This window comes from Parasteatoda tepidariorum, chromosome 1, assembly GCF_982258835.1.
Source record: "Parasteatoda tepidariorum strain Cologne lab strain chromosome 1, Ptep-v5.0, whole genome shotgun sequence".
Taxonomy (NCBI): Eukaryota; Metazoa; Arthropoda; class Arachnida; order Araneae; family Theridiidae; genus Parasteatoda; species Parasteatoda tepidariorum.
In genome coordinates this window covers 85410801-85437505 of record NC_141755.1, presented here as the reverse complement: position 1 = coordinate 85437505, position 26705 = coordinate 85410801, and the positions used below count along the sequence as shown (strand labels likewise).

The 26705-nt window shown below is 29.9% G+C and overlaps 1 protein-coding gene across 2 annotated transcripts in view; it reads left to right on the top strand.

The window, feature by feature from the left end:
* The first annotated feature begins 4467 nt into the window (after positions 1–4467).
* Positions 4468–26705, top strand: part of LOC107456776 (vitellogenin-6) — a 48937-nt gene continuing 26699 nt past the window's right edge. The window contains exons 1-6 of one of the 2 annotated variants that reach the window (XM_016074724.4): positions 4468–4559; positions 13588–13626; positions 18859–19004; positions 22834–22965; positions 24739–24888; positions 26156–26380. In XM_016074724.4, coding sequence (XP_015930210.2) covers positions 4514–4559; positions 13588–13626; positions 18859–19004; positions 22834–22965; positions 24739–24888; positions 26156–26380 — 738 coding nt within the window. In that variant the 5' untranslated portion in view covers positions 4468–4513. Of the gene's footprint in view, positions 4560–7269; positions 7561–13587; positions 13627–18858; positions 19005–22833; positions 22966–24738; positions 24889–26155; positions 26381–26705 lie in introns of those variants that run through there. The other variant, XM_016074723.5, reaches the window with a different exon arrangement.

The window sequence follows — 26705 nt, the reverse complement described above, 5'->3', positions numbered from 1 at the left end:
TTCAACGACAGTTATAAGAACATTAAAATATAAAAACTAGACTATCTCGGCCAATAAAATTGATTATGAATTAATAATGAGGAAAGAGGAATGGTGATTGTCAGATTTATTTCAAAAACTCCAAAATATCAATTTTCTTGAATTAAGCAATTATATAATCCTAAAAGCTTATTTGGATCTTCGAAAATAGCAAAATTATTTCACATGAGTTAACGGAATATTCGTTACGAAAATCTAATTACATCACTCCTTCCTCCATTCAAAATTTCAGCTTACAAATATTCGACTACCTTTTAGGTATGCAAATTTTATAAAAATTGAAACCAACTTATTATACATAATGATTTTTAGTGAATTTAATGAAAAATATATTTTATTAATATATTAAATTTATTAAAGGTCAATAAATTCGCAAAATTTAACACTTTAAAATGTTTTTCAACGTTAAATTATGTGATGTGTAAAAGAAAATAGGATATATACATTTGAAAACATGGTTCAACGTTTATCTAAATTAATTCAACTTTCAACCGAAATGAAAAAGTTAGTGCGGAATTATATCGTTGTTGAGGTGCTCCACAAGGCACTATTGTCTTAAACGTTGAACTAAAGCATTGGTTTTTTTTAGACCAATATTTTTTTAAAACTGGTTTACATTATAATTTGATTTTTATAAAATGCAAATTTTATAAAAATTGAAACCAACTTATTATACATAATGTTTTTTAATGATTTTAATGAAAAAAAATTTTATTAGCTTATTTAATTTATTAAGGATCGATAAATTCACAATATTTAACAGTTTAAAATGCTTTTCAACGTTAAACTACAGGATGTGTAAAAGAAGATAGTATATATGCATTTGAAAACATGGTTCAATGTTTATCTAAATTAATTCAACTTTCAACCGAAATGAAAAAAATTCGTGCGAAATTATATTGTTGTTGAGGTGCGCCACAAGGCACTATTGCCTGAGACGTTGAACTAAAGCATTGGTTTTTTTTTTCGATCAATATTTCTTTAAAACTGGTTTACATTATAATTTGAAACGTGGTTGAACCCTTCACAGTAAAATTAGTGTGAACAAAAACCTTAAGGTTAGTTCAATCTTTCACCTAAAACTTCCTTAACCGTCAAACCTTGAACTTGGTTTGTCGTTTCACTGAAAAACGGACATAAAAAAAACTCCTTGGATTTAGTTGAGCGTTTAACTACAAAAATAGTCACTCTTAGAGCACCACGACATTGGTAGAACTACTCACCAAGTTCCTTATTATATTGGTTGCAGGTAAATTGACACCAGTTATTTGGTGAAATGGTGAACAGTATTTTTAACAGTGGACTTTTAGTTAAAATAAAAACTGAATTGCAAGTTAAGTAAATTGATTTAAAATTTAATTAAGCATGAATAAATTAATTCGATTTTTTTACTCTAAAAATTAAATGTATGTTTGTAAAATCGTTAACATTATCGTATCCTATAAATCAGTGTTTCACAACCTTTTTATCACCGCGGACCTGTCAACGTTTGATAATTTTACCGCGGCCCGTTGGGGGGGCGGACGGACGTTAAATTGTTTATATTTTAGATTATTTTGATTTATTAATTTTAATTTAATTGTATTTAAACATGCCTTCAAAATAAAATATAATCACACCAAAAAATAAATATATAGTGATTTATTATTTTCACTTACTAGAACGTTAAATCAAAGTTCTTCATTAGTTCCAATATAAATTTCACGCTACGCTTTTGTGTTTTATTTAAGATATTTACAGTTAACATGATTGATTTTTTAAAACTAATTGAAAGAGAAAATAGTTGAGGTGGTTTTCTTTTTTTATTTTTTTATTTTCTAAAACATAAAAAAAATTATGTCACTACTTTTTTTTAAATAAATGAAATTTTAATGAAACACAAATATTTTTAATTATGGGTATAAACCTAGGACTTTAAATTCAGTTTCACCGGTACCGGTCCGCGGACCGAGGTTAGGAGAACACTGCCATAAATGATCTAGTTTCGATAACGTTATCTTTAATAGTGTGATAAAGACAAAAGATAATATGCAGCTATTTGAAGCAACAAAAAAAAAAACATTCAGACATGAAGTTTGCAATCTGTAATGATCTTTTAATATATACAAAGGAAGTAAAGATTAAGAATGTTGTGATAAAGTTGAACTAGTAATAAATTTTCTCTGACTTTGCATTTATGCTGTTGCTCAGCACCACACTGTTAAGATGATTATTGAAAAATATCATTTATTCGCGGCTTCATCAAAATGATTTAATCGGTCGATGAGGGATTACAACATCAACATTTTATTCCGGATGAATAAAAGTGACTTTTCAATTTTAGTAAATTTTAGTAATTAATAAGTAATTGATAAGCGTTAATTATTGTATGTGCCAAAAAATAGAGGTAGAATGAAGTAAAATGGTCATTACAGATCATGTTTACTTTCACACTAGGCAGCTCAGGTTTTTTTAAATTTTATTTTAAAAACACTTGATCAAAATGCAGGTATGTAGGAATAAAAAGGTTATTACAGATTATCTTTACTTGAACCCAAAGAAGCTTGGGTATTTTCTATTTTATTATAAGAACACCCGTCCAAAATATTGGTAAATTGGAGTAAAGTGTACTTCCATTAAAAGAGGCTCAGACTTTTTTTCTTACTTTAAAAACTCCCGATAAAAATGCAAGTAAAATGGGGTAAACTGGTCAGTATAGATTATCTTTACTTTAACACAAAGAAGCTCACGTTGTTTTATTATAAAAACACCCGAAAATACAAGTAAAATGGAGTAAAACGGTCATTTTAGAATATTTTTACTTAACGCAAAAAAGCTCAGGTTTTCTATTTTAAAAATACCTGATCAAAATACAGATAAAATGGGGGTAAAATGGTCATTACAGATTGTCTTTACCTTAATACAAAGAAGCTCAGATTTTTTGTTTTGTTACAAAAGCACCGGATTAAAATACAGGTAAAGCGGACTAAAATGATCATTATAGATTTTCTTTACTTCAACACTGGAAAAAAAAATTTATTATAAAAACACCCGATCAATGATATATGAGTAATTGGTCATTACTGATTTTCTTTGATTTAACACTAGGATGCTCAAGTTTTTTTTTTTAAAAAAAATCACTTCCACCTGTCAAAATACACACGTTTGTTTCTTTATTGAATGCATAGTCTACTGCACTGTTCCCAGAAGATCACCGAAGTCAAGCATCACTGGCTGGGGTCAGTGTGCGGGTGGGTGACCACCTGGATCACTCTGCTTAGGGACCGAGGGTGTGCGGTATTGGTCCTAGTTAAACTGTTCTACCGTAAAGTGCTCGACTTCGCGTGCAGGTCGTCGGGCTACCGAAGCGCTGGTGCCATCCCCTCTGCAGAGGATAAAAATTGTGATGGCTTGTCTTCGGATCATCCTCTGGTATGATTCCCAGACCGTCGCCAATAGCCCATTGTTTAGCTCCAGTATGACTTAAATTAACTACAACAACAACAACATAGTCTACTGTAATAAGTTTTCAAATGGGCAGAGGTAACAAAATTTAAATTAACGAAGTAAATGGTTTCAAAATAACGAAAATAATATTATGTTTCGGTTTGTTCTTTAAGAAAAATTAAAACTAACGTTAATCTCGAAAAAAAAAAGTTGTACGAGTTTAACGATAACATACCTGAAGAACTGTACTTGAAAGAAAAGGAAAAAAAATATGGGATTTACATGTCGCTGAATCTCTAAATTTTTAATCTGAAATTCTGCAATTATAACGTTAACATTATAATTGCAACATAACCGTTATAACATAACGGTTATGTTATAACATAATGATATAACATAACGGTTTGTAACATAAACGTTATAGCGAAATCATATAACTAAATGCCAAAAGAAAATAAAAGGAAATCTGACAAAAGTTCTCAAAATATAACATTTATTTTAAGAAAGCAGCATAAATTGTGTGCAATAGTTTCCAATCGTATAGTTTTTAAAAAAAGCTGTCTACAGGTAATAATGAAATCTTCACGAATATATGACATAATGTTTAAATGAAGAAAATATGAAAACTCTCTGCCACTTCAAAATTTTTATTTATTTACGTTATCAAACTGGTTGTTTTTTTGTTTTTTGTTTTCTTGAAAATTGTCAAAATAATAATAATTAATTTTTGAAACCCTTTTTTATTCCAAAAAAACTTCTCATGTTTAGAATTTGAGTATTTAAATAGTATTTTAAAAGAACTAGTTTTTGAAAAAGAATAGTGAGTTTAAAAAGTAATAAGTATCAAACACAGCACATTTTTGAGATTATTATTTTTTTTTAAATTTATTTTTACGATAATTTAGGTCTTATGCTGCGCATCTTATCACCTGACAACTTTTTTCCTTATGCTCAGCTATATATTTTGCTCAAAGCACCAAATTTTCAGAGCATAAATACTGAGTTTATCTGCCTTAGAATTCAAGTGACTTCAGTTTCTTCAAAAAAAATGAGGTTTCTTGCAGCTCTCGCACTCTGCCTTCTTGGGGTGGCATGTAAGTATTTATATGGATTTTCGCATGTCAATTTGAATAAATTATTGACTTTATAATGATAATTATTGATTGATAAGGAATTATTTTTTTCTACATTTCTTCAACTCGATATAAAAATGAAAAAAAAAGCAATTTTACGATAAATATTCTTTAAACATTTAAATTCATTTATGCAATAGTTAAATTATGTTCACGCATGCATAGTTAAGTTAATGCTTATTCTTGTAATAAACTAAATAGAAATTTTTTTATGAGAAATGGTCATTAAGTATTTAATATCACATATAGACATACATAAATTAATTCTGTAATGAAACTGAAAAAAAATGTCTTGTAATAAAAAGGTTCCTAAAGATTAGATTTACAATGCATATGTTCTTATAAATAAAATAATTTTTTTTTATCCCAAGAAGAAAAATGGAAATCCTGAAACAGAAATTTTACGAGAAGAGATCGATAAATATTTAAACAAAAATGCATATTTAACAAATTTATAGCCTTTTCCAGGAACAAAACTAATTAAAATGTTTATGATAAGTGGTTTGAAATATTTAAAAATGCTTAGTTTTTTTTATACATATTTCGTAGTTTTATTAATACATATTGAATAAAAGTCAATACTACATTTAATTTTTAAACATTTAATAAATAAAAATATACATAAAGAATGTTAAGTTTCCCCAGAACAGCTCGATGTGGTGGCTTGTTGTCATGGAGGTAAGAGCAATTTAATTTTGAGACTAGGAGCAAGATTTTATTTTTATAACCATTTTCAAACAGCTGGCACAATTTTTGAGTTTACGTCTAACAATGTTCAACTACACAGTCGAGCAGTTTTGAACTTAATCCAGAAGACAAGGGAACTCCTGAATCAAGTATTGGAAGAAATTTGATTTCGTGAAGGACTTTTCGATGGTACTAACCCGCATTTGTGTCACATGGAGAGAAAAACCATCAAAACCTCCCGCGGTTAACTTGCCAGCAAGGGACTCTAACCCATGATTCGTCAAACACTGAGGATATTTCCCGTCAGCACAGTGGTCATTGCGAGCCGGATGCGGAATTCGTATCAACCAGCTATCGCAGGAATTCGAACCCGGTTCACCTCATTGAGAGGCGAGTGCTCTATCCCTAGAACCACCACTGCCCTAACGGCATAATTGTAGTAATTGTCAGCATTGCACACCGGCCACCTTTATTTCCTATAGAAGCCGATACCAGTCGATCTAAATCTGAGTACTCTTCAATCAGTCTCCAGAGATCAAACCCTAGTTATAGAAATATATATATATATATAGCTGCATAAATAAAAAATGTGCAAATATTTTACGATAAATGCCTGTGGAAATTTTAAAGAACTTAATGACAGCTAAAAGCTTCAGAAATATTTTATCTTTTTCTAAATTTTGTTTATTTTGCTTGTTTTTATAAGTTTAAAATTTTTTTATGCTTGTAAAATAAGGAAGTAAAACAATTTCTATGCACTCTAATAAATATGGCCTATGTAGTATTTTTCTTAAAAATATTGTTAATCAATAAAAGCGGAGCAAAGTTAAATATTGACAAACAGTAAGGTAAAGACAATATAAGCTTCATCGTATGATATTCTAAGTAGTTTCTATTAAATGCTATAATTTAAATCTTTTTTTCAACATCAAAATACAAAAAAAAATCTCCTTTGAAAATTTCCTGATAATTCATATTAGAAAGTAATAATTTCATTATGTATATTTTCTGTATTGTACAATCGATATTTTTTTCTTTTCTGTGAAAAATGTAACAACTATTTTCTTATTTAACGGAACAAATGACGTATTTTTTTTCTTCAAAAAAATAGTAAAATTTGCTCAAAAAGAAAGCCTAAAGATCAAATATTGGAATTTCATAAAATTTTTAACATTATTCTTGAGGTTAAAAATCATTCTGAATATTTCTGTAAAAACTAAAATTGTATTTTTCTAAAAACTTGAAAGAAATATATAATGAAACTTTAAATTTTAATGTTAGCATTGTGTTTTCAATGTGTAAAAGGATTAGCATAGTTATTTGTTTTCATAAAATTCATTTTTATTTTAAAACTTCCAAGAAATTTAAATTTTTTTTAATTAAAACAGATTTAAACTGTACAAATTTTTAAAATACGATTCACAAAAACAGATGTTGAAAAATTTGAAGCTAAGAATGAAGTAAATATATATAATTAAAATTTTAGAAATATTAAGCTAAAAGAATTTATGCTTAAAAAATAATGCAGTTGTCTTGAAATATTACGACATTTTTTGATAAAATTGATAATTAGGTTAAATTTCTCGAATAAACTATCTTGTGAACATTTGACGCAAATAATTTTATGTTAAATTTCTCGAACAAATTATCTTATGAACTTTTCCCCCAAATAACTTTTTCATTAGAAAAACGATTAATAAAGACAAGAAACTGTATTTGGAGAGATATTCAGGCATACTTCAAGAAGAAACTTATCACTAATAAAATGTTTTTAAGTGTAAAATGTTTACTAACACTCTTATATTTTTCAAAACAACAAACCTTATATAGCATTTCTTTAAATTGAAATTTAAGATCTTTCGATAAGTACATTGCTTGCAGTTTTTAAGAAATTAGCATCTGATACGAAAAAAATTGAAGCCTCATCAGTAAAATCGGTATCAATTTCAATTCCAGTATCGGTCATTAAATGTCAAAAAACTGCAGATTTTCAAGTTAGTCGAATAATGCTGGACTACACTAAATATTTAGACATAAAACAGCAATGTTTAAACTAAAGAATAAATCAATAGAACACCTTATGTCTGCCATATATTATCTTATCAGGCAACGAGACGCATTTTTAAGAACTCAGCTCAATATTATTGATTCCATGTACACAATTATTTTAATTATAAATATCTTGGTGTTAGCTTAGAAGCTTCAGAGGATTAAAGCTTTTGCCTCAAGATGAAGCTTCTCTCGGCCATCGTTTTGCTTTTTTTCAGTTTGACTTGTAAGTTAAATAGTTACTACTGACTTGTAAACACAATTAATAATTTTAAATATTATATTTTAAATTTAAGATATAAAATAATATTATTATTTTCCATTACTTTTATTCACGCCAATTACTTTATACTCATTAAATAATAATTGTTTAATTATATAAAACTAGTACTTCCATTAAAAGCTAGAGATTCGATGAGCAACAGTTAAGGAATATGTTACAAATAGTTTAATATTATCGGTAAAATAGAACTGTTTAATAAAATTTAACTAGTAATACAGTAATACTTTAAATATTTAAATGATCAATGTAAAGCACTTTTATTTCATTTTTATATATTTTATATAATATCCGGCGTTGAACAGAGTTTAGAGTTTACGATTATGAACGTTCACCCTTTTAATCCAATCCAGAAAATAGAAGAGCAATAGAGAGCAATAATTTGGACAATCACCATTCCTCTTTCCCAATTATTAATTCATAATCAAATTTATCGGCCGAGATAGCCTGGTTTTATTTTATTTTATATTATAACCGTCGTTGAACAGCCGGTACGACTACTAATGTTCAACTCCGTAGCCTTGTAATTTTGAACCCAATCCAGAAGATTAGGGAACTCCTGGATCTAGAATTAGGAGAAATCGACCTTCGTGGAGGACTTTTTTATGGAACTTACACGCATTTGCGTTACATGGAGAGGGAAACCACAAAATCTTCCTACGTTTAGCTTGACATTAAGGGGACTCTAACCCATGATCCGTCTACAACTGATGATATTTTAAGTCGGCACTGTGATCTTTTCTAGCCGATTGCAGAACTCATATTAGCCATACTCATACGAGCTTTCACTGTGATTCGAACCTGTGCCCCTCTTTGGGAGGCGATCACACTATCCCCTGAACCAACTGAAGCACTTATGAACAAATGACGCACTTATAAATTATTTTAAAATAATTAACATTAAAAACTAGCAAGCGAAACTAACTCCTAAAAAATGAGTACATAATAATGATAATATGTTTCATTTTGCAATCTGTCTAAGACTATCTAGCAAATTCCAATTTAAAAACATTGAGTATTTTTTTGTTTTTAATTTTTAAAACTTCTGAACATAAATATTTTTTTAAATATTTTGAAACTGATAAAATATTAATGATTTAAGAAATGCTACTTACGATTTGTTTAAATAATGCCTGGATGTTTTTTAAATGGTATTTTCTGAACGGAAACAGTTAACTAGATTCTAAAGCATAATTAGAGAAAATCTTTTAGACAACCACATTATAAAGTTAAAGTCAGAAATATAGCTATTAATATTATACATTTCTATTTCAAACAAATATTTCTCATTTGATGAATTAAATTCCATGTATTGATCTGAATGACGGTAATCTACAGTCAGAAATTTCTTTACCGTAGTTTACCCTTTATGGGAGCACCAAAAAGCTCAGTAAGTTTTACCCAAGAGCCTTGGTAATGATTTTGGTTAAATTAACAGTAAAATATGGTTTTATAGTATGTGATAAAATTTATTAAATGTGGTAAAATATGGTAATTTTATCATGATACCTTAGAGCATGGCACAAAAACTATTTATTCGGTAAAATTTACTTTTCTGTTTTGTACTTTTTGCTATATGTGTGGTTAGAAAAACTATAATTTTTAAAATCAGAATTTCTGGTAAACCGTTACTAAATGAAAAGAAGAATTGCCAAATGAATGGTTAAAATACCGTATGTTTTAGTTTTTAATACGAGAATTATGTTTTTTTAATCAGAAACATCATAACAATACAGTAAGGCAATTTTACCAGAATTTTTTTCCCATATAGGCACTTAGAAACTTAATTTTTTATAACTATAGGACTAGAAAATCTGCTTTTAAAACATTAAATACATCCTAACTAAAGCTTTAGGTACGGCTTTAAGGTTATAGACGTTTTTAACAAATTATTCTGATATTATATCATTTAATTTATACCGTACGTGTAATCCTGGTACTTCGTTCTCTTGTGAAATCTTTGTTAATCTGTAAATCAAAACGAAAAAGGTTTTCATTATTATTTTTTAAAAAAGAGCTTCGATTTCAAAACTTTCAGAACTTACAATTTTTCGAATTAAAATCAGATGTAATAATTTTTAAAATTAAAGCATTTCTTGAGAACTCAAATAATACCTTTTTACGAAAAAAAGGAGAGTTCATAAATCATCGAAATATTTCCCTAAAATTAAAAAAAAAAACATTAAAAACACTTTTTTTTAAAAAACAACTATAATTAAGTTTATTTATTTTTTTCTTCAAAAAATGTAATTCAGAACTTAAAAGTAGAAAACCTGAAGATTGATATTGTTCTGATTAAAAAGTGTTTTTAAGTGTATATGTCAATGTTTTGAGAACAAACGCTATTTAAAAATTACGCTTTTAAATTTTTTGTAAGCAGTACAAATTGGCTTATTTTATTGACTTGGTTAGTTGACTTATTTTAACTAAAACTTATGTGGTTACTTAAAGAAAAGAGTTCTTAGAAAGAAACTAAAAGAAAAAAAAGCATTACTAATTACTTATAAGAATAGATTTATTTTTACTAATAAACTGGCCATAAGACTTGAGGAAGCAGGCACAAATGGAGTATTTACATTTCTCCTCTTCCCTTTTATTGTAATCGCAAATAAATAAATATGTCAACTGCAAAGGGAGCGTATAAACGATTATAAGACTCAGTGGAGATATTTCCATCAGTTATGTTTCACCGAAACAAATAATAGCTTTAACACAAGGAAAAAAAAGGAAGAGCTCGAATTTAATAACCAACCAACAGCGTAGGAGAATCAAGGATAGCCGAAGTTTACTATGGGATTTCATTTGCAGAACTAATTATTTAAAGGAATTTTTGCAATCAACAAATCATGAACAAATTTTAAAAAAATGTAAGGGCTTTTAAAAATTATACTTTTCAAAATCCACACCGATCGTTATGATTAAATATGTGAAAAATGAAATTTTTTTATGTAGACATATTTAAGATACATCAATATGTAGGATTATAACACCTAAAACAAATTTGATGTGATTTATTTTTTACAATTTTCATTTCATTATTTATTATTATTTATTATATTATGCTCATTTACTTTATTTTGTCAGAGATTTAAGACTTGTATGCTAGAAACAATGTTACATTATTAATTAGGTCAGATTTAGGACATATGGTCTAGAAACAATGTTACATTATTAATTAGGTCAGATTGAAGACATATGGGCTAGAAACAATGTTACATTATTAATTATGTCAGATTTAAGACTTATGTGCTAGAAACAATGTTATATTATTAATTAGGTCAGATTTCAGACTTATGTGCTAGAGATGCATTTTTAAATAGAGTATGATTGCTGTCGTGGGGCCATTTAATTTCAATAATCAGTTGCAAAATTCGCAAACAGAAACCCTCTATGGAAAACCGTTTAGTTTACGAATAAATTTTATTCCTCTCTGCATCAGAAATATTTAAATATAGATATGTAAGAATATTTTTCTTAATGTAGTAAGCACCCATATAATAAAGAAAATAAACATGGCTTTAATAAAAAACAAAGTTAACATTTTACTTTCCAGATTTCCTGATAATTATTAATGTTTAAAATATTTTGCTTCATAATATTATATTTTAACTCAGCCAAAGATCATTTTCGTAGTCTCTGTTGTTATTACGTTTAATGAATTAAGTTTCTGTAAGAAATTATTTTTACGCACAAGAATTGAGATATACTACAGGCTTCGGCCTCTGCTCGCTAACTCTTGCCAACTCCAGAATAGTGCTCGCTTTGCAAACATACACCATAAATATTAAAATTTAATTTTTAATGCCAGACTTAATAGAAACTCTCACTGTATCATTCGCCGCACTAACTCTATTTACATTTCACTCACGTTGACCAATCTGGGAACGGCGTCCAAAGTATAGTACCACAAGGACTAAAACAAAAATAAAAAATAAAAATAAAAATGCTAAGCGAAATAGAAGTCATTTGATAATTAGTGTTTGCCTTACATAGCTAAAACATACCTAACAGAAGCAGCAGATCGTTGGAGTATTTTCAACTTTATAAATTTTATATTGTTTTATACTAAATAACTGAGCTGAAAGTTTCCGTAAAAGTAGGAAAAAAGTTAATGAAGTTATGAGTCAAAGCCACTCGATCCCGAAATCTTTTTTCTGTGAACTAGCCGGAGGCAGTTTCAACTCGATTATAGTAACCTAGAAGGAATACATTCGATTATCATCTAGCTTAGTTTTAATTACTCCTGACTTGCTTTTACAAAAAAAAATTTGTTTTGTTTAACATTTTTTGTTTTAACATTACAACATTTAACACTTTATGTTAAAGAGGAATTTTTGTTTTGTTTAACTCGCTCGATGTTAACCTTGATAATGTTTTTATGGGGGTTGGGAATCGTTGTTATGAGGGTTGGCAAAAACAGTTGGCAATCGAAATGAAATATTTCGCAATTTCTGTCATAACAAAGCATTATCATTGTTAATATGGCCAAATGAAGCTGATTTAACACAGTTTTGAGTGTTATCAGTAACAACTAAAACATTATTAACGTGTCACTAATATCCATAATTTGCTTACATTGAAAAATTAGACGAAAGGAACAAAATCCGTCCTTACTTTTAGTTCGTTTGAGCATAAATTAATTTAAAGTCAAAATGGTGAATTTTACACCGTAACTGTGAAATAAGGGTGATAGCAGGACAGTACCAGCTTTTCATAATATTCGCCAACGTGCATGGGCTACATTTTTAATTTCTTTTTATTACGATAGAGTTAATATTTTTCTGATAATTAAATCAATGAAAAACACTCGTTATGTAATATTTTTGATATGACATTTTTTAAGTACTAGTAAAGAAAGCATCAAAATAAAGATTTATTTTAAGGGACATTTGATTAAGTTTAAGAAAACACGTTGCGAGAATAAAATGGAAAATCAGAAAAGGTTTTTCATGAAAAATTACCTTGTTAATGATAGCAGGAATCGAAGAACACATTAATTGTTTTACTTACTTGCGTGATTATCAAAGAAAATTAGATTCACATAAGACGAAAAAAGGACCAAATGAAAAATGTATAAATAGTAAAATTACTATTCATTTTTGTCACAGAATTTTTACCACTATTTTTGGGTCAGTTATAAAAATGCAAGACACTCCATGTACCAAATTTTAAGAAATTGAAAAATCGAAGAATTTAATAAATATTAACTTTAAATTGCAAACTATTTTAAAAAATTAATCGCTGTAAACTTATTTGAAACTATTATATTTCCGGTTTCTAAACTTCTGGTTGTAAATAAGACTTACAAATGTTACTAGAAATGCTTTCAAAAATATGTAATTACGAAGATTAGAAAAAAAAATTAGATTTCCATAAAATTTTAAGAGATAAAAAGTACTTTTAGTTCAAAAAATTTGGATTTAAATTATTTAATGCAACATCATGTCAAATTATTAAAACATTTCAATTATTAGGATTCAAATTGCTTTAAATATTGAAATTATTTCATGTGACATTTGTTCTTTATTTGTGACCAAAAATTTTGAAAACTAAAATTATTTATACAAAAAAATTCAATATTGTGCGTGGAGTACCTTTGAGTACATGTAATTAAAGTTATATGTAATTAATTATAAAGAAGAGACTTAAAATAATAAACATAAAATACAGTATAAAACAATAAATATCTTAGAAAATTTCTACAGTATTTTCTCATGAAATTTGACATACATGGTATCTTGTCTATGTATAGTATAAACAAAATAAAAATTACCTATATTTTTAAGATCTTATAGGTTTCGTGTATCCAACATGAAAAATAGTTCAAAAATGTAAATCTAGAATGACAGAAACATTTTTTTAAACCTGAAAATCTGTGTTTTCAAAACACTTATTCCCAAATCTCTTAAAATGTTTGTTATTGACTTATAAAAAAATAATTTCTACTCTATATTTTTCAATTTCTTATTTCAGATGCCATACCAAGAACCGAACATCTTTTAAGGCAGCCACGTAAGTTGTTTGCAAAATATTGAATTTTAGAATTATTTTTCAAACAAAATTTCATTATAATTTAAAATTTATATCATGATACAAATCAATATGTTGGAATTTTGATCATTAATTTTCTGAATAGTTATAAAATATTTGACTTGAAGAATTTTTTTTTATTTAACGAAAGTTGCTAATTGTAATAAATTGAAATTTATTATAAGTTTTTTTTTGTAATACTTTTAAAGATAGATTATTTGTCTGTAGATGGCACCACTACGGTAAAGTTTAAATTCAATCATAATGATATTTTCTTTAGAAATTTTGAATTAGTCTTTTAAAAAGGGATTTTTTTGGGTAAAATCTATGTAACTAAATTTATTAATATTTATTGAAGATGGTATTATAACTTGTATAGGGTATTAGTGGATTCATGACGGTTTTTCTCAGGGATTTTTTTTTTTGGTTCTGACGTCCGCCGGATGCGGGATGACTCTGGACGTGGTAAACAGGTCAGTCTAGATTCTTTCGCCTTGTTGACGGGAGGATAAAAGAGAAGCGATGAATGTGGCTAGGAGCAGTAGGCAGTAAGCAGTTGCAGTACCAGTAGTAAGCAGTTAATCAGAGCAGTATCCTGGGGATACGGAGTTTGTCAGCTGAAGGAGTGGTTCGTGACAGTATCTCGGAGATGGTGGATCGTAACCTTAGGGAAAGCTAAGCTGAAGTCTCTAGCGGGAAGGACTACCGGGATTAGCCAAAAGCCGATATCTTTGAGACGATGGGCCAAGTCCGAAGGAATCTATGCTGGACGTCCGGTGTCCCCCTTCTACATGCCTAAGTCGCTTGAAATTAAAATAGCTGGAGAAATTTCGAGATCCTAGCCAAGGAGTTTGTCCATGAGTTCATCTACCTTTCCGGTGGGCGGTTCCAGAGTGAAAGCAGTAAATTCCGTAGGGTACTTATAAAACTTTAAATTTTATTTCGTTAACATTTTAGAGGAATCATTTACCGAAAATTCTGAACTGTTATGTTGTGTTTTTTTTTTGTAGGAGAACAATCAGCATTTAAGTGTAATTTATAGATATTATAAACCAAGTCTGGGTTTTTAGAAATGTTAAATGAAGTTTTATTTTATAAATGTCTTTTTTTTTGAACTGTAGAAGTTGAAGGTTATGCTTGAGTGTTTTAAGGTTGCATTTTTGTTTTAATTAATGTATAAATGTTTATTCCCATGTTGGCATTTGGAAATGTGTGAAATTATGTTTTTGAAGATTTAGAGGTGCAATAAAAATGAGTTTTAAATGTTAAAAGTTTTCTGTAATTCATTAGATATTTGCCTACTAAATAACCTGGGTAACCGTTACTAAATTTAAATTTTGAGATCACAGCCAAAGGGGTAACGGTACAAATTGGTGCCGTGACCAGGATAGGCAAATTTAATAGAAAGGGCCTAAATTGGTGCTGCAATCTTTTGCATTTCCAGATGCTGACATTTGACTTTTTATGTGTTTTAAAGTTGTATCATATTTGAGTGTATTCATGTATTCCCAGTTTTTGAAATAGACGTAAACAAGTTAAGATTTACTCAATTAATAGTGTGCTTGTGAAATTTGAATTGTAATCGAATATGTGTCCTAAAGATAAGCTTTCGCCACAGGATGGTCAAACGGGTGTATTTATACCTGGTAATTTTTCCCTTTTAACATTGCAAGTACTCCGGCACTGTTAACATATGGTAGGGAATTAACTTTACAGCTGGAATTTCGTAGGAACCATGAACCTTTCTCTTACGCGAGTGCTGAGGACTGTGCCAAAGATTTACTTGGTAAATTGCATAGTACTTAGGCATTAGCGAGGGAAAATCTAGAATATTCTGCGGAAAATAGAAAAGCTCGTAGAGACCAAAACATCAAACAATATAGTTTCCAAGCAGGGGATGAGGTATACTGGTTCAATCCTGTGTTAAAGAAAAACCAGTGCAAGAAATTTGCTAAATTTAATGAGGGCCCTTTCAGGGTGGTTGAAGTCTTATCTCCGGTCACTTTGAAAATCCAACATACAAAAAATTTTGGCTATACTAGAGTTGTTCATGTGGAGAATGTGGCAAAGGCGGAGCAAAGATTGGAAGTTTTGCGATCCAGAGATAGTGGGTTCGGTGACCAAATCAGTGGCAGTATAGATAGGGAAAGAGTAGAAACACCTGCTCCAGAAAATCTACTGTATGAGACAGGTAAATTCGTGCCTTTTCCGCAACCTCGTTATAACTTAAGACAACGAGTAAATGGACGGGTCATAAGAAATTAGAATTTGTAAGAGGGGGGTGCAACTAAATTTTTCTTGTTTTAAATTGGGTTATAAATGTTTTGGGGTGGAATGTCAAATGTTCTCCAAATATGGAGGAGGAGTTTATATCTGGCGGTGCATATTTTGGTTACATAAGCCGGAATGTAGTAGGTCGGTGGAGACTGTTTTTTGTTTTCAGGTGGACCACGGTCCTTTTATGTACATAAGTGTGAAGTGTAGGTCTCCACTGGCATTTGTAATGATGTATGTAATCAGTCAAAACTGGGTTTGTCCCATTTTTGTTTTTTTAATGTTATTTTGAAAATGCAGATTATGAATGTTTCGATGTTTAAAATTTGAAAGCTGAAGATTGATAACGATGCTGTACAATCTTTTCCTGACCCCCTATGGGCCGCTGGAAAAGGTATTGCTAAGTGTAAATCTGAGTTATAATGTTTTTTAAAGTTAAGTGTAGTTTAAACTACTTTGGCGCATATTTGATTCCTCTTTTCTGTTTCCTTGCAAGGTGCACATTGTTAGGGTCAGATTTGATTTTAGTGATAAAGATCTAAAAGTAGGTTTAAAGCCGCGTGGTGCTTTTAGAGATTTTGAACTTTAAGTAGGAATTATTTATGAACAGCTTAGAGAAAAGGAAAAAACGGAATTTTTTTTGTGAAACCAATAATTTAGTTTTCTTGATTTCTTGATAGTGTTCCAGGTCATTTTAACATAGTGCTATAGTGTTTCAAAAAATTAAAAGTATTTTAATTTTTTTCGGTGAGGCGATGGTATTGTAATAAATTGAAATTTATTATAAGTTTTTTTTTGTAATACTTTTAAAGATAGATTATTTGTCTGTAGATGGCACCACTACGGTAAAGTTTAAATTCAATCATAATGATATTTTCTTTAGAAATTTTGAATTAGTCTTTTAAAAAGGGATTTTTTTGGGTAAAATCTATGTAACTAAATTTATTAATATTTATTGAAGATGGTATTATAACTTGTATAGGGTATTAGTGGATTCATGACGGTTTTTCTCAGGGATTTTTTTTTTTGGTTCTGACGTCCGCCGGATGCGGGATGACTCTGGACGTGGTAAACAGGTCAGTGTAGATTCTTTCGCCTTGTTGACGGGAGGATAAAAGAGAAGCGATGAATGTGGCTAGGAGCAGTAGGCAGTAAGCAGTTGCAGTACCAGTAGTAAACAGTTAATCAGAGCAGTATCCTGGGGATACGGAGTTTGTCAGCTGAAGGAGTGGTTCGTGACAGTATCTCGGAGATGGTGGATCGTAACCTTAGGGAAAGCTAAGCTGAAGTCTCTAGCGGGAAGGACTACCGGGATTAGCCAAAAGCCGATATCTTTGAGACGATGGGCCAAGTCCGAAGGAATCTATGCTGGACGTCCGGTGTCCCCCTTCTACATGCCTAAGTCGCTTGAAATTAAAATAGCTGGAGAAATTTCGAGATCCTAGCCAAGGAGTTTGTCCATGAGTTCATCTACCTTTCCGGTGGGCGGTTCCAGAGTGAAAGCAGTAAATTCCGTAGGGTACTTATAAAACTTTAAATTTTATTTCGTTAACATTTTAGAGGAATCATTTACCGAAAATTCTGAACTGTTATGTTGTGTTTTTTTTTTGTAGGAGAACAATCAGCATTTAAGTGTAATTTATAGATATTATAAACCAAGTCTGGGTTTTTAGAAATGTTAAATGAAGTTTTATTTTATAAATGTCTTTTTTTTTGAACTGTAGAAGTTGAAGGTTATGCTTGAGTGTTTTAAGGTTGCATTTTTGTTTTAATTAATGTATAAATGTTTATTCCCATGTTGGCCTTTGGAAATGTGTGAAATTATGTTTTTGAAGATTTAGAGGTGCAATAAAAATGAGTTTTAAATGTTAAAAGTTTTCTGTAATTCATTAGATATTTGCCTACTAAATAACCTGGGTAACCGTTACTAAATTTAAATTTTGAGATCACAGCCAAAGGGGTAACGGTACATAAGCTAATAGATCTTTTATTTTATATAACAGCTTTTTCATCTCTTGGCTTACTTAAAACGTGAAAATAGATTAATATAAATTGTTCGAACCAATATCGAATAATTTCACCCCAAAATATATTTTTGTTGTAAACGATATTTATTATATTTTATAGCCACAAAACTTGTAACATTCAATCTAACGAACCTTTTAAGATAAATGCCATATAGTTAATTTGAAAAATTCTTCGAAAACCAATTTAAGTGAAGAAGTAAAATGAAAATAACTAAAAATAAAAATACCAATAGTACTTTCTTAATAATTCAAACATGGAGTATGAGTTTTTATTTTTAATTAGTTAAGTCATTCTATAACTGTATGGCTAAATATTGCAAATTAAGGAAAGGGAACCAATATCTGATTTTTATAAAGTTTCAACTATAAAATTATTTTGTATATAACAGGGGTTTCCAACTTACATGAAGCCGGGGGTCGCAATTAAAAACACCAGTCAAGTGGCTAGCCGCAACTTTATCAAAATTTAATATGGGACTCTTTAATGTGTGAAGGGACATTAAATATTACTGACAGATTTTTATCAAGTTGTACAAAACAAAAGTATTGAAATACAAATAATGGTAAATATTTTCTTGAATCAATATTTTCTTGGATGCAAAACCTGAGAAATAATTGTTTTGTATGGTTGGTATGTTAAATTTCACAGAAATGAAGAAATTAGGGTTTTTTTTTAAAGAAAGAAAGTAATTTAACCCATACAAAGTTTTTACGAAAATCGTCCGAAAAATGGCAACTAATATATTTTAGTTCGCCGGCCACAAAAAATGGTTTCGCGGGCCGGATATGGCCTTGGGGCCGTCAGTTGGTAACCACTGATATACAACATTAACAAACAGAGCTGTAAAAATTTTTTAAGTGATTCATTTATGATTAAAAATGTAACTAAATATTTCTACGTATTTATTTCTAGAATTCTACCCAGGCAAGGTACACCATTATGATGTGATGATGAACATGACATCTGGAGTTCCCGGAATGAGCTCTCAGGTTGCCAAGTCAGTCATTAAATTCGAATTGAAAATTTATCCAAAGACTAGCAAAGACTTGATCATACAAGTGAGTTAAAATAACTACATTATTGAATATCGCTAACTGGAATGCTTATATTTTTCAGGAATTTGGCAAATTCTTGAATCTAGAGCCGCGATGGATAGAGCGTTCGCCTTCGAATGAGGCGAACCGGGTTTCGAATCCCAGTCGATACGAATTCCGCATTCGGCTTGCACCGACCACAGTGCTGATGTGAAACATCCTCAGTGGTAGCCGGATCATGGGTTAGAGTCCCCTTGATGTCAGGCTAACCGTGGGATGTTCTCGTGGCCTTCCTCTCCATGTAACGCGAATGCGGGTTAGTTCCATCAAAAAGTCCTCCACGAAGGCAAATTTCTCCGAATACTCCATCCAGGAGTTCCCTTGTTTCCTGGATTGGATTCAAAATTACAAGGCTACGGAGTTGAACATTAGTAGTCGTAAACCATAAATTGAATCGGCTGCTCAACGTCGGTTATAAGATTTTAAAAAAAAACATAATCTTAAATAGAAAGTAATTGGACAGGAATTTTGTGTAAAAATACAAAAGAACTTTCTTAATAAGATATGTAAGTTTAGTAATGTTATTGTGTAATCGTAACCCATAATCGATTGCAAAAAGTAAAAAATTGCTACGATTATAATATATGCTAATTAATTTTCTACAAGCTACAGTGGCGCTCACGTATTTAAGGACATGTCTTTATGAAAAGTAAAATCCAAAACTTAATGTTCACGCATAAGTTTATTGAATTGATAATTATGTATTGGAACAAATAACTTATTTTTAATATATTTTCACAATGAAAATCATTTATCTAACTGTTATACTTAAATTATGTAACATTTTAGAAAAAATATGCATTCCGCATACTTAAGGACAACAAAATAAATGTTTCTTAATCGTTAGTAAAATTAATAACAAAGTAAAAACATGTAACAAAAGTAAAACATGTAACAAAAAATAAAGATTTGGAGCTAGTATTTACTCGGTAAGCCTTTTGGGGCAATTACTGCTTCACATCTACGAGGCATCGAATCTACTAATCTTTAACATGGCTCAGGAGGTATAGCTGCCCAGCCTTCTTGGGCACATTTCCATAAATCACCTAAATTTTTTTGGTTTTCGCTGTTTCACATATTTATCCACAGCATCTTGATCGGATTGAGATCTGGTGATTGAGAAGGCCACTGCAAAACCACAATTTTCTTGCTTGACAAGAAGGCCTTCGCAATTTTGCTCGAGTGCTTTGGATCATTATCGGCTTGCATGATTGGTTTTCTTGAGCGAAGTTTCCTGTAATAAGGCAGAAAAACAGTCTTGATAGTGTCCACATACACCTGCTGATCCATGAGGCCTTCGATTTTGTGAATTGGACCACATCCTGAACGTGTCATGGCACCCCACACCATCACCGAGCCAATCGACCTTTTACAATTGATTTTGTACACCGTATATTAAATTCTTCACCGACTCGACGCCTCACATAACTTTTGCCATCTGAGCCCATTCTGTTGAGCTTCGATTCGTCTGTAAATATAACTCGATTCCAGTTAGCCGATGTCCAGTTTCGGTGTCTTTTTGCAAAAGCTAATCGAGCTGCTATATTCTTCTTTGACATCAACGGTTTTTTCCTACATAGGCGACCTATAAGCCGAAACTGATTTAAATGCCGTTTGATGGTATTATTGATTACGTGCTTGCCTGTTAATTCAGCGAATTCTTTTCTGATGTCCGGGACGGTTTTGTGACGATCAGCTTCAGAAATTCGATGAAAAATTCGATCTTCTCGTTCGGTAGTTTTGCGTGGACGTGATTTTTGGGATGCTTTTTCAATACTTTTGGTCACTAGAATAGATTTCAATGCTTGGAAAACTGCTGTTTTTGATAATTTTAACAGCCTACCAATTTCTCTAATGCTTAAACCTTTTTTCCTCAGAATATCTATTCGACATCCCTGTTCATTGCTAACATTTTTATCTTTACTCATAATAATGTTGAATTTTGTACTAAAAAAATAAAAAAAAATATTAATATAATATTTTAAAGCCTCAAGCAAAGATAATGTAGTAAATTACACTTACATTGATCGATAAATTGATTGTAATCATTCAATAACTCATGATTAGACAAACTGTCCTTAAGTAAAAGAAACTTAACAAAATATTTTTCTTTAATTAACTTTTATGAAACACTTGTGAACATGAATGAATTATATGAGGATTGAAGTTCAACTAAGGTAGAATTCGTCATTATAGATATCTTGATCGAAACATAATATAATGATCCAATATAATGACGCATTTATTTTGAAAACACTGTCCTTAAGAACGTGAGCGCCACTGTATATTTAAATTTACTCCAAGAGTCGATTGCAAAAAGTGAAAAATTGCTACGATTATAATATATGCTAATTAATATTCTACAAGCTATATTTAAATTTACTCCAAGAGTCGATTGCAAAAAGTAAAAAATTGCTACGATTATAATATATGCTAATTAATATTCTACAAGCTATATTTAAATCTAGTTTTAAATTATCCCGTCTTATATTAATTTGGAAGGGGGGGGGGCTATGTATTCCAAGAGTCGAGTGCAAAGAGTGAAAAATTGCCACTATTATAAAATATACTGATTATTATTCTACAAACTAAATTTAAATTATACCATCTTACATTAATTAGGAAATGTAAGATGTTATATATGTAAGATGAAATGTATGTGTAAGATGAAATGTAAGATGCTCCGTATTTACTCGAAGAGTCGATTGCAAAGAGTGAAAAATTGCTACTATTATATACACTAATTATTCTACAAACTATATTTAAATCTATATTTGAATTATCCTATTTTACATTAATTAAGAATGGGGATATTTACTCCAAAAGTCGATTTCAAAGAGTGAAAAATTGCTACTATTATAATATACTAGTGGGCTGCGCCCTCTGCTCGTTAACGCTCGCTAACCCCCGAAAATTGCTACGCTATCTCATATGGTTTGCTTCGCAAACCAAGCTCGCTTCAACTCGCTACTAACTTAGGTACATTGCAAATGCACAAAATTCTAAGAATTCAAAACAATCATTCAAATCCATATAACAACTTTTTTTTGAAAAAAAAATTACATCTTTTTAGTAAATACTAAGTCATTAAAATAAATTTGAATTCAAATAAATGACATGTAATTCGTTAAACCTATTAGAAATGTGCTAATAGTATAAAATCTTAAGATAAAATTTCTAAAACTGATATCTCTTTAAAAAGGTTAAAATTTTGGCTATAATTAGGTCTATTAAGAATTGAAATAAGAGAATTGCAATGGAAAAACCTGCATAAACAAATAAATTCTAGTAAAACAAATAAATTCGTGACATAAATCAAAAATCGTCAAATAATTTCGATAAAATACTAAAATAGAGATCTATCGACAAAGACTACTCACTTCTGCCTAGCTTATGCTCTCTCTGGTTATTTCAGTTTCCGTTTTTAAAAGCCGTATATGTTGAGCCACCTAATCTAGATTTGGCATGTGACATTTTTAGCAGCAATCATTGGTCGATTTTCTAGCGTTGCTATTCGGGGAGTTGCAATGAGGCTTTTTTTTGTCACCGTGTAGGAGAAATATATATATAGATACTAATTGATATTCTACAAACTATATTTTCTGAAGTTACTGTATTGACTTTTGCCCTTCTTCCTGATTTCTAAAATATCAGTGTTCGTGCATTGGTAAACAAAGTTTATTACTCATGTAATGAAATATTTTTTTCTTTCTTTCAAATTCCTTTTCTGAGAATACTTGCTTTTTTCAAAATTTCAAAAGTATGATGGTTAATTTTTTTTTCAATGACACAGATGCAGAGATTGAGAGTCGGTCAGTCACATCCAGGAGTAGAAAGTCCCACTGATGATGTGAGTTGGTCAGAAAACAGTTCCTTGGAACAAGAGTTGAGAATTCCGAGTTCTGCAGTATACGAAAATGGAAAGGTGAGCAATTCAGTTTTTTGATTCTTATATATGCACAGATACATTTAAATCTGTTTAGCTTTTCATAAATCAATTAAATTTTCTTTAACACTTTTAATAACAACGTACATAAATTTACTACCGTGCGATAATAACAACAGATTTTAAAGATATACTTCAAAGCACTTTGACAAAGAAAAAAAAACATTACATGCCTCAAACTCGAAAATAAAGCCTTAAATTTAAATTGTGAATAATATTTTGTTGAAAATAATTGTATTTTAAAAGGAATAAATATCTTTATTATTTAAAAAAAGGATTTGACTTTTTACAGATATATATCTAGAAGAAAATTTTTAAATTCTAAGAAAATTGAAGCCTCTTAATTTTTATATAAACTTATAATAATAACAAAATGAATAGATTTAATAATATGTGCGCCAATGTGTATCTGCAAATTTCTTTTGCCTGAAAAAATAAAGTAAAAAGCTATTAAATGTTTTAAATTCGAAACAGAGCCTTAACTTTAAATTACGTGTTATATTTTTAAGAAAAGAATAGCCTGGATTTTCAAACGGGTAAATAAATTTATTATTTTAAAGACTATTAAACTTTTTTAAAATATTGTTTATTCAGTGAGAGTCACCTATCTGAATGAAAATTATAAAATCAAAAAACAATTTTCAATTTTCTATAGAACGAAAATAAGGCAATATCTTTTGTTCTTAGAAAATTTTTTTGTTGTTGGAAATTAGATCACAAATGTATTTCCTTTTTACTAAGCTGCAATTCTTCATTTTTAAATTTTCCGCCATTTTTATAATTAGCACTGAAGACAAAACTTAATCTAACAGACACGAATAACAATTACAAACTCACAACAGTTATTAAAATATCTTACTATTATTCACAAATCTCGCTCGCAACTTTTTATATACATATTTTAAATGCTACTTCACACGACAGCATTGTTACTTCATGTAAAAGAGTGTTACTTCATGTGACAACTGAGTGTCACTTCATTTACTTCATTAACTCATTCAAATTAAACTTTTTCCAACTTGTAAAAAGTGTAACTCCAGCAAGGCTAGTCCTCACCATCTACTTGATTGCCTGGATTTCACCATGGAAGAGGTTCTTGAGAGACCTCTCCTTTTCTTCGATTTTTTGAAGACTCACGGCCTTACGAATCTGGTATAGCTTCGCTATCCCAGCTGAGATCGGAAACAACAACACATTCGAAGAACAACCTTAAATTACTCCTTTCACTGTACTCCTTCACTCCTTTCACTGTAAATGCTATAGAATAAATTGTTCCTCACTCTACAATTCTGCTTTCTTTATTTATTTACTTTCGTTTAGTAAAAAATCATAATCCTTAATTAAAACAATTAAAAATTAACAAGCGTGACACAAGAACTGTTAAGAAAAAGAAAATTTCAACGTTTAGTTAACAAAAGAGTTTTTTATTTGATATAATTTTGTTATTTATGAATAAAATAATTTTATTTGATATAAAATTGGTGCAAAAACAGTTTCGCTTTTATTTTGTAATTTTAGTTGTTTTCTGTAGGTTTGATAAGAACATTTTCATCGTGACAGATTAGGCTCATGAATGACATATTTTCTAATTGTATCACTTAAAAATATATTTCCTAAGAGTATAAAAAACAACAATAATTTCTGTTTTAACTTAACATATAGCTTCTATTTTATGTAAACTATTATTTGTTTTTAGATAGGTTTTATTCAGTCATTTTCATAAAAATAATAATGAATTTCGCTTATTTTTAGATCACAAGGCACAGTGTTATCCCAACAGAAAGCTTAGAAGCTCAAAAGATTAGGAAGAGCATCTTGAGAAGCTTAGAAATTGACTTGGATGAGAAATACTTAGGAAGCAAACCAGATGAGATCATGCCAATCACTTACAATGTCACCAAGGTAAAGCCTCATTCCATCACACTAGATTTCGTATTGGATAACGGACATAACTTCAAAACGGAATAATAGTTACCTTATTTTTTAATGTATAAAAAACAACACGTTATCCTTAGTTTTGCAAGGAAACGTAACATTTAAAAAAAAAAGAAACATAACATAAGAGTAAAAACTAACATTTCAACTTAATGACTTTTAGGTGAACAGTATACACTGTAAAAATTCAAGATCAAATTACGGTAAAAGTACAAAGCCTCAAGGTACCTGAAGTTTTTAGTATAAAATTAATTTTTACCGGAACATGTTACGGAACAAAAAATTTTATATTCCGTAATTTTTACTGTAATAATTACCGTAAAATCACTGAATCAGTCTAACTAAATATATATTACTGTAAAAATTACGGAAAATATTTTAAGGTAAAATGGATTTTACGGCAAAATGGATTTTGCGATTAAATAGATTTTACGGATGATGCACCCAAATTACATAGGTTATTAATCAGGCAATTAATGTTTAGTTAACCAGAAAGATATTTCATTAGTCACAACTTTGTTATTTATTTATAATCACTATAGTTCTTATCAGTGTAAGTTATGTAAATTAACGTAAGTTATTTGATCTGAAATGTTACTTTTCTTACAAAATAATTGCATTAAGCAGCAAACATTTTAACAATTCATTTTCCATAGATATTATTTAAAATTTAAATATATATGCAAGAAAAAGAGGGCATCTGTGTACAATTCGTTTGTGTTCACTCAACATGTTATTCCTTGTTTGAACAAAATGAACATGAAGAATGAACACAATGAAGATGAAAAACACCGCTCAAGGAACTAAAAATTGTGAGAAAAATTCAATGGAAAAGTTACGATTACTGTTGGAAATTAAGAACAAAATATATTCAAAAGAATAAAAGAAGTAATGCGGACTTGTCCAACTAGTTGCCAAATCTTAAAATTGTAATTAAAAATTTGATACTGAACCAATTTAAATGTCGTTTTCTATATTAATCATTAAAAAATGTGAAAATAAGTTAATTTAGATTAATAAAAATACTTATTTACTCACACACGAAGAAAAAGTTCATAATGGAAAAAAGCCATCAGCGGCAATGACTTTTCCAGTCATGGATTCCTTTGCAATTCTTAATCCTTATTATGTGCCCCACCTCCCCCCAGAAGTTTTCCGAACACCCTTTGTATAAAACACCCCATTCACAAATTAGAATGTGCTTATCTCAAAATAAAATTGTTTTATTTTGCAGAACTCACCTGGAGGTAGCTACGAATCCCATTACATAATAACCTCAAGTCCATATTACGATTTTCCATACGAAAAGAATGTATTCAACATCTCACGTTTTGACAATTACGAAGGAATTCCATACATCGCCTACAAGACACATCACAATTTCGAAAAGCCGGGTTGTCCAGAAGTCTGCAACACCGAAAACAAACATGGCGCAGGATGCCCACCCGGTCATGAACCCGTAAGTAATGTTTCTAAAGTAATCGATAATCGTAAGAGATAATTGATTCGCTATTATCAGTTTTAACTATCAAATGATGCAGTTTTAAACATAAAGTGTGGTCATTGATTTCCTTGACTGATCTAGTAACTCCTAAAGATACTAAGTGGAATACATATACCAGTTTAATACGTTTTGTATAACCTCCATCGTTGTTTTGTATTTCTATTCGGAAGGCCCTTTAATTTCGGCGTTTCTTACAGACTTTCCTTCTTTCTTACAGACTTTCCTTTCCAGACTTCTTACAGAGTTTTCTTACAGACTTTGACATATTTAAAACTTATTT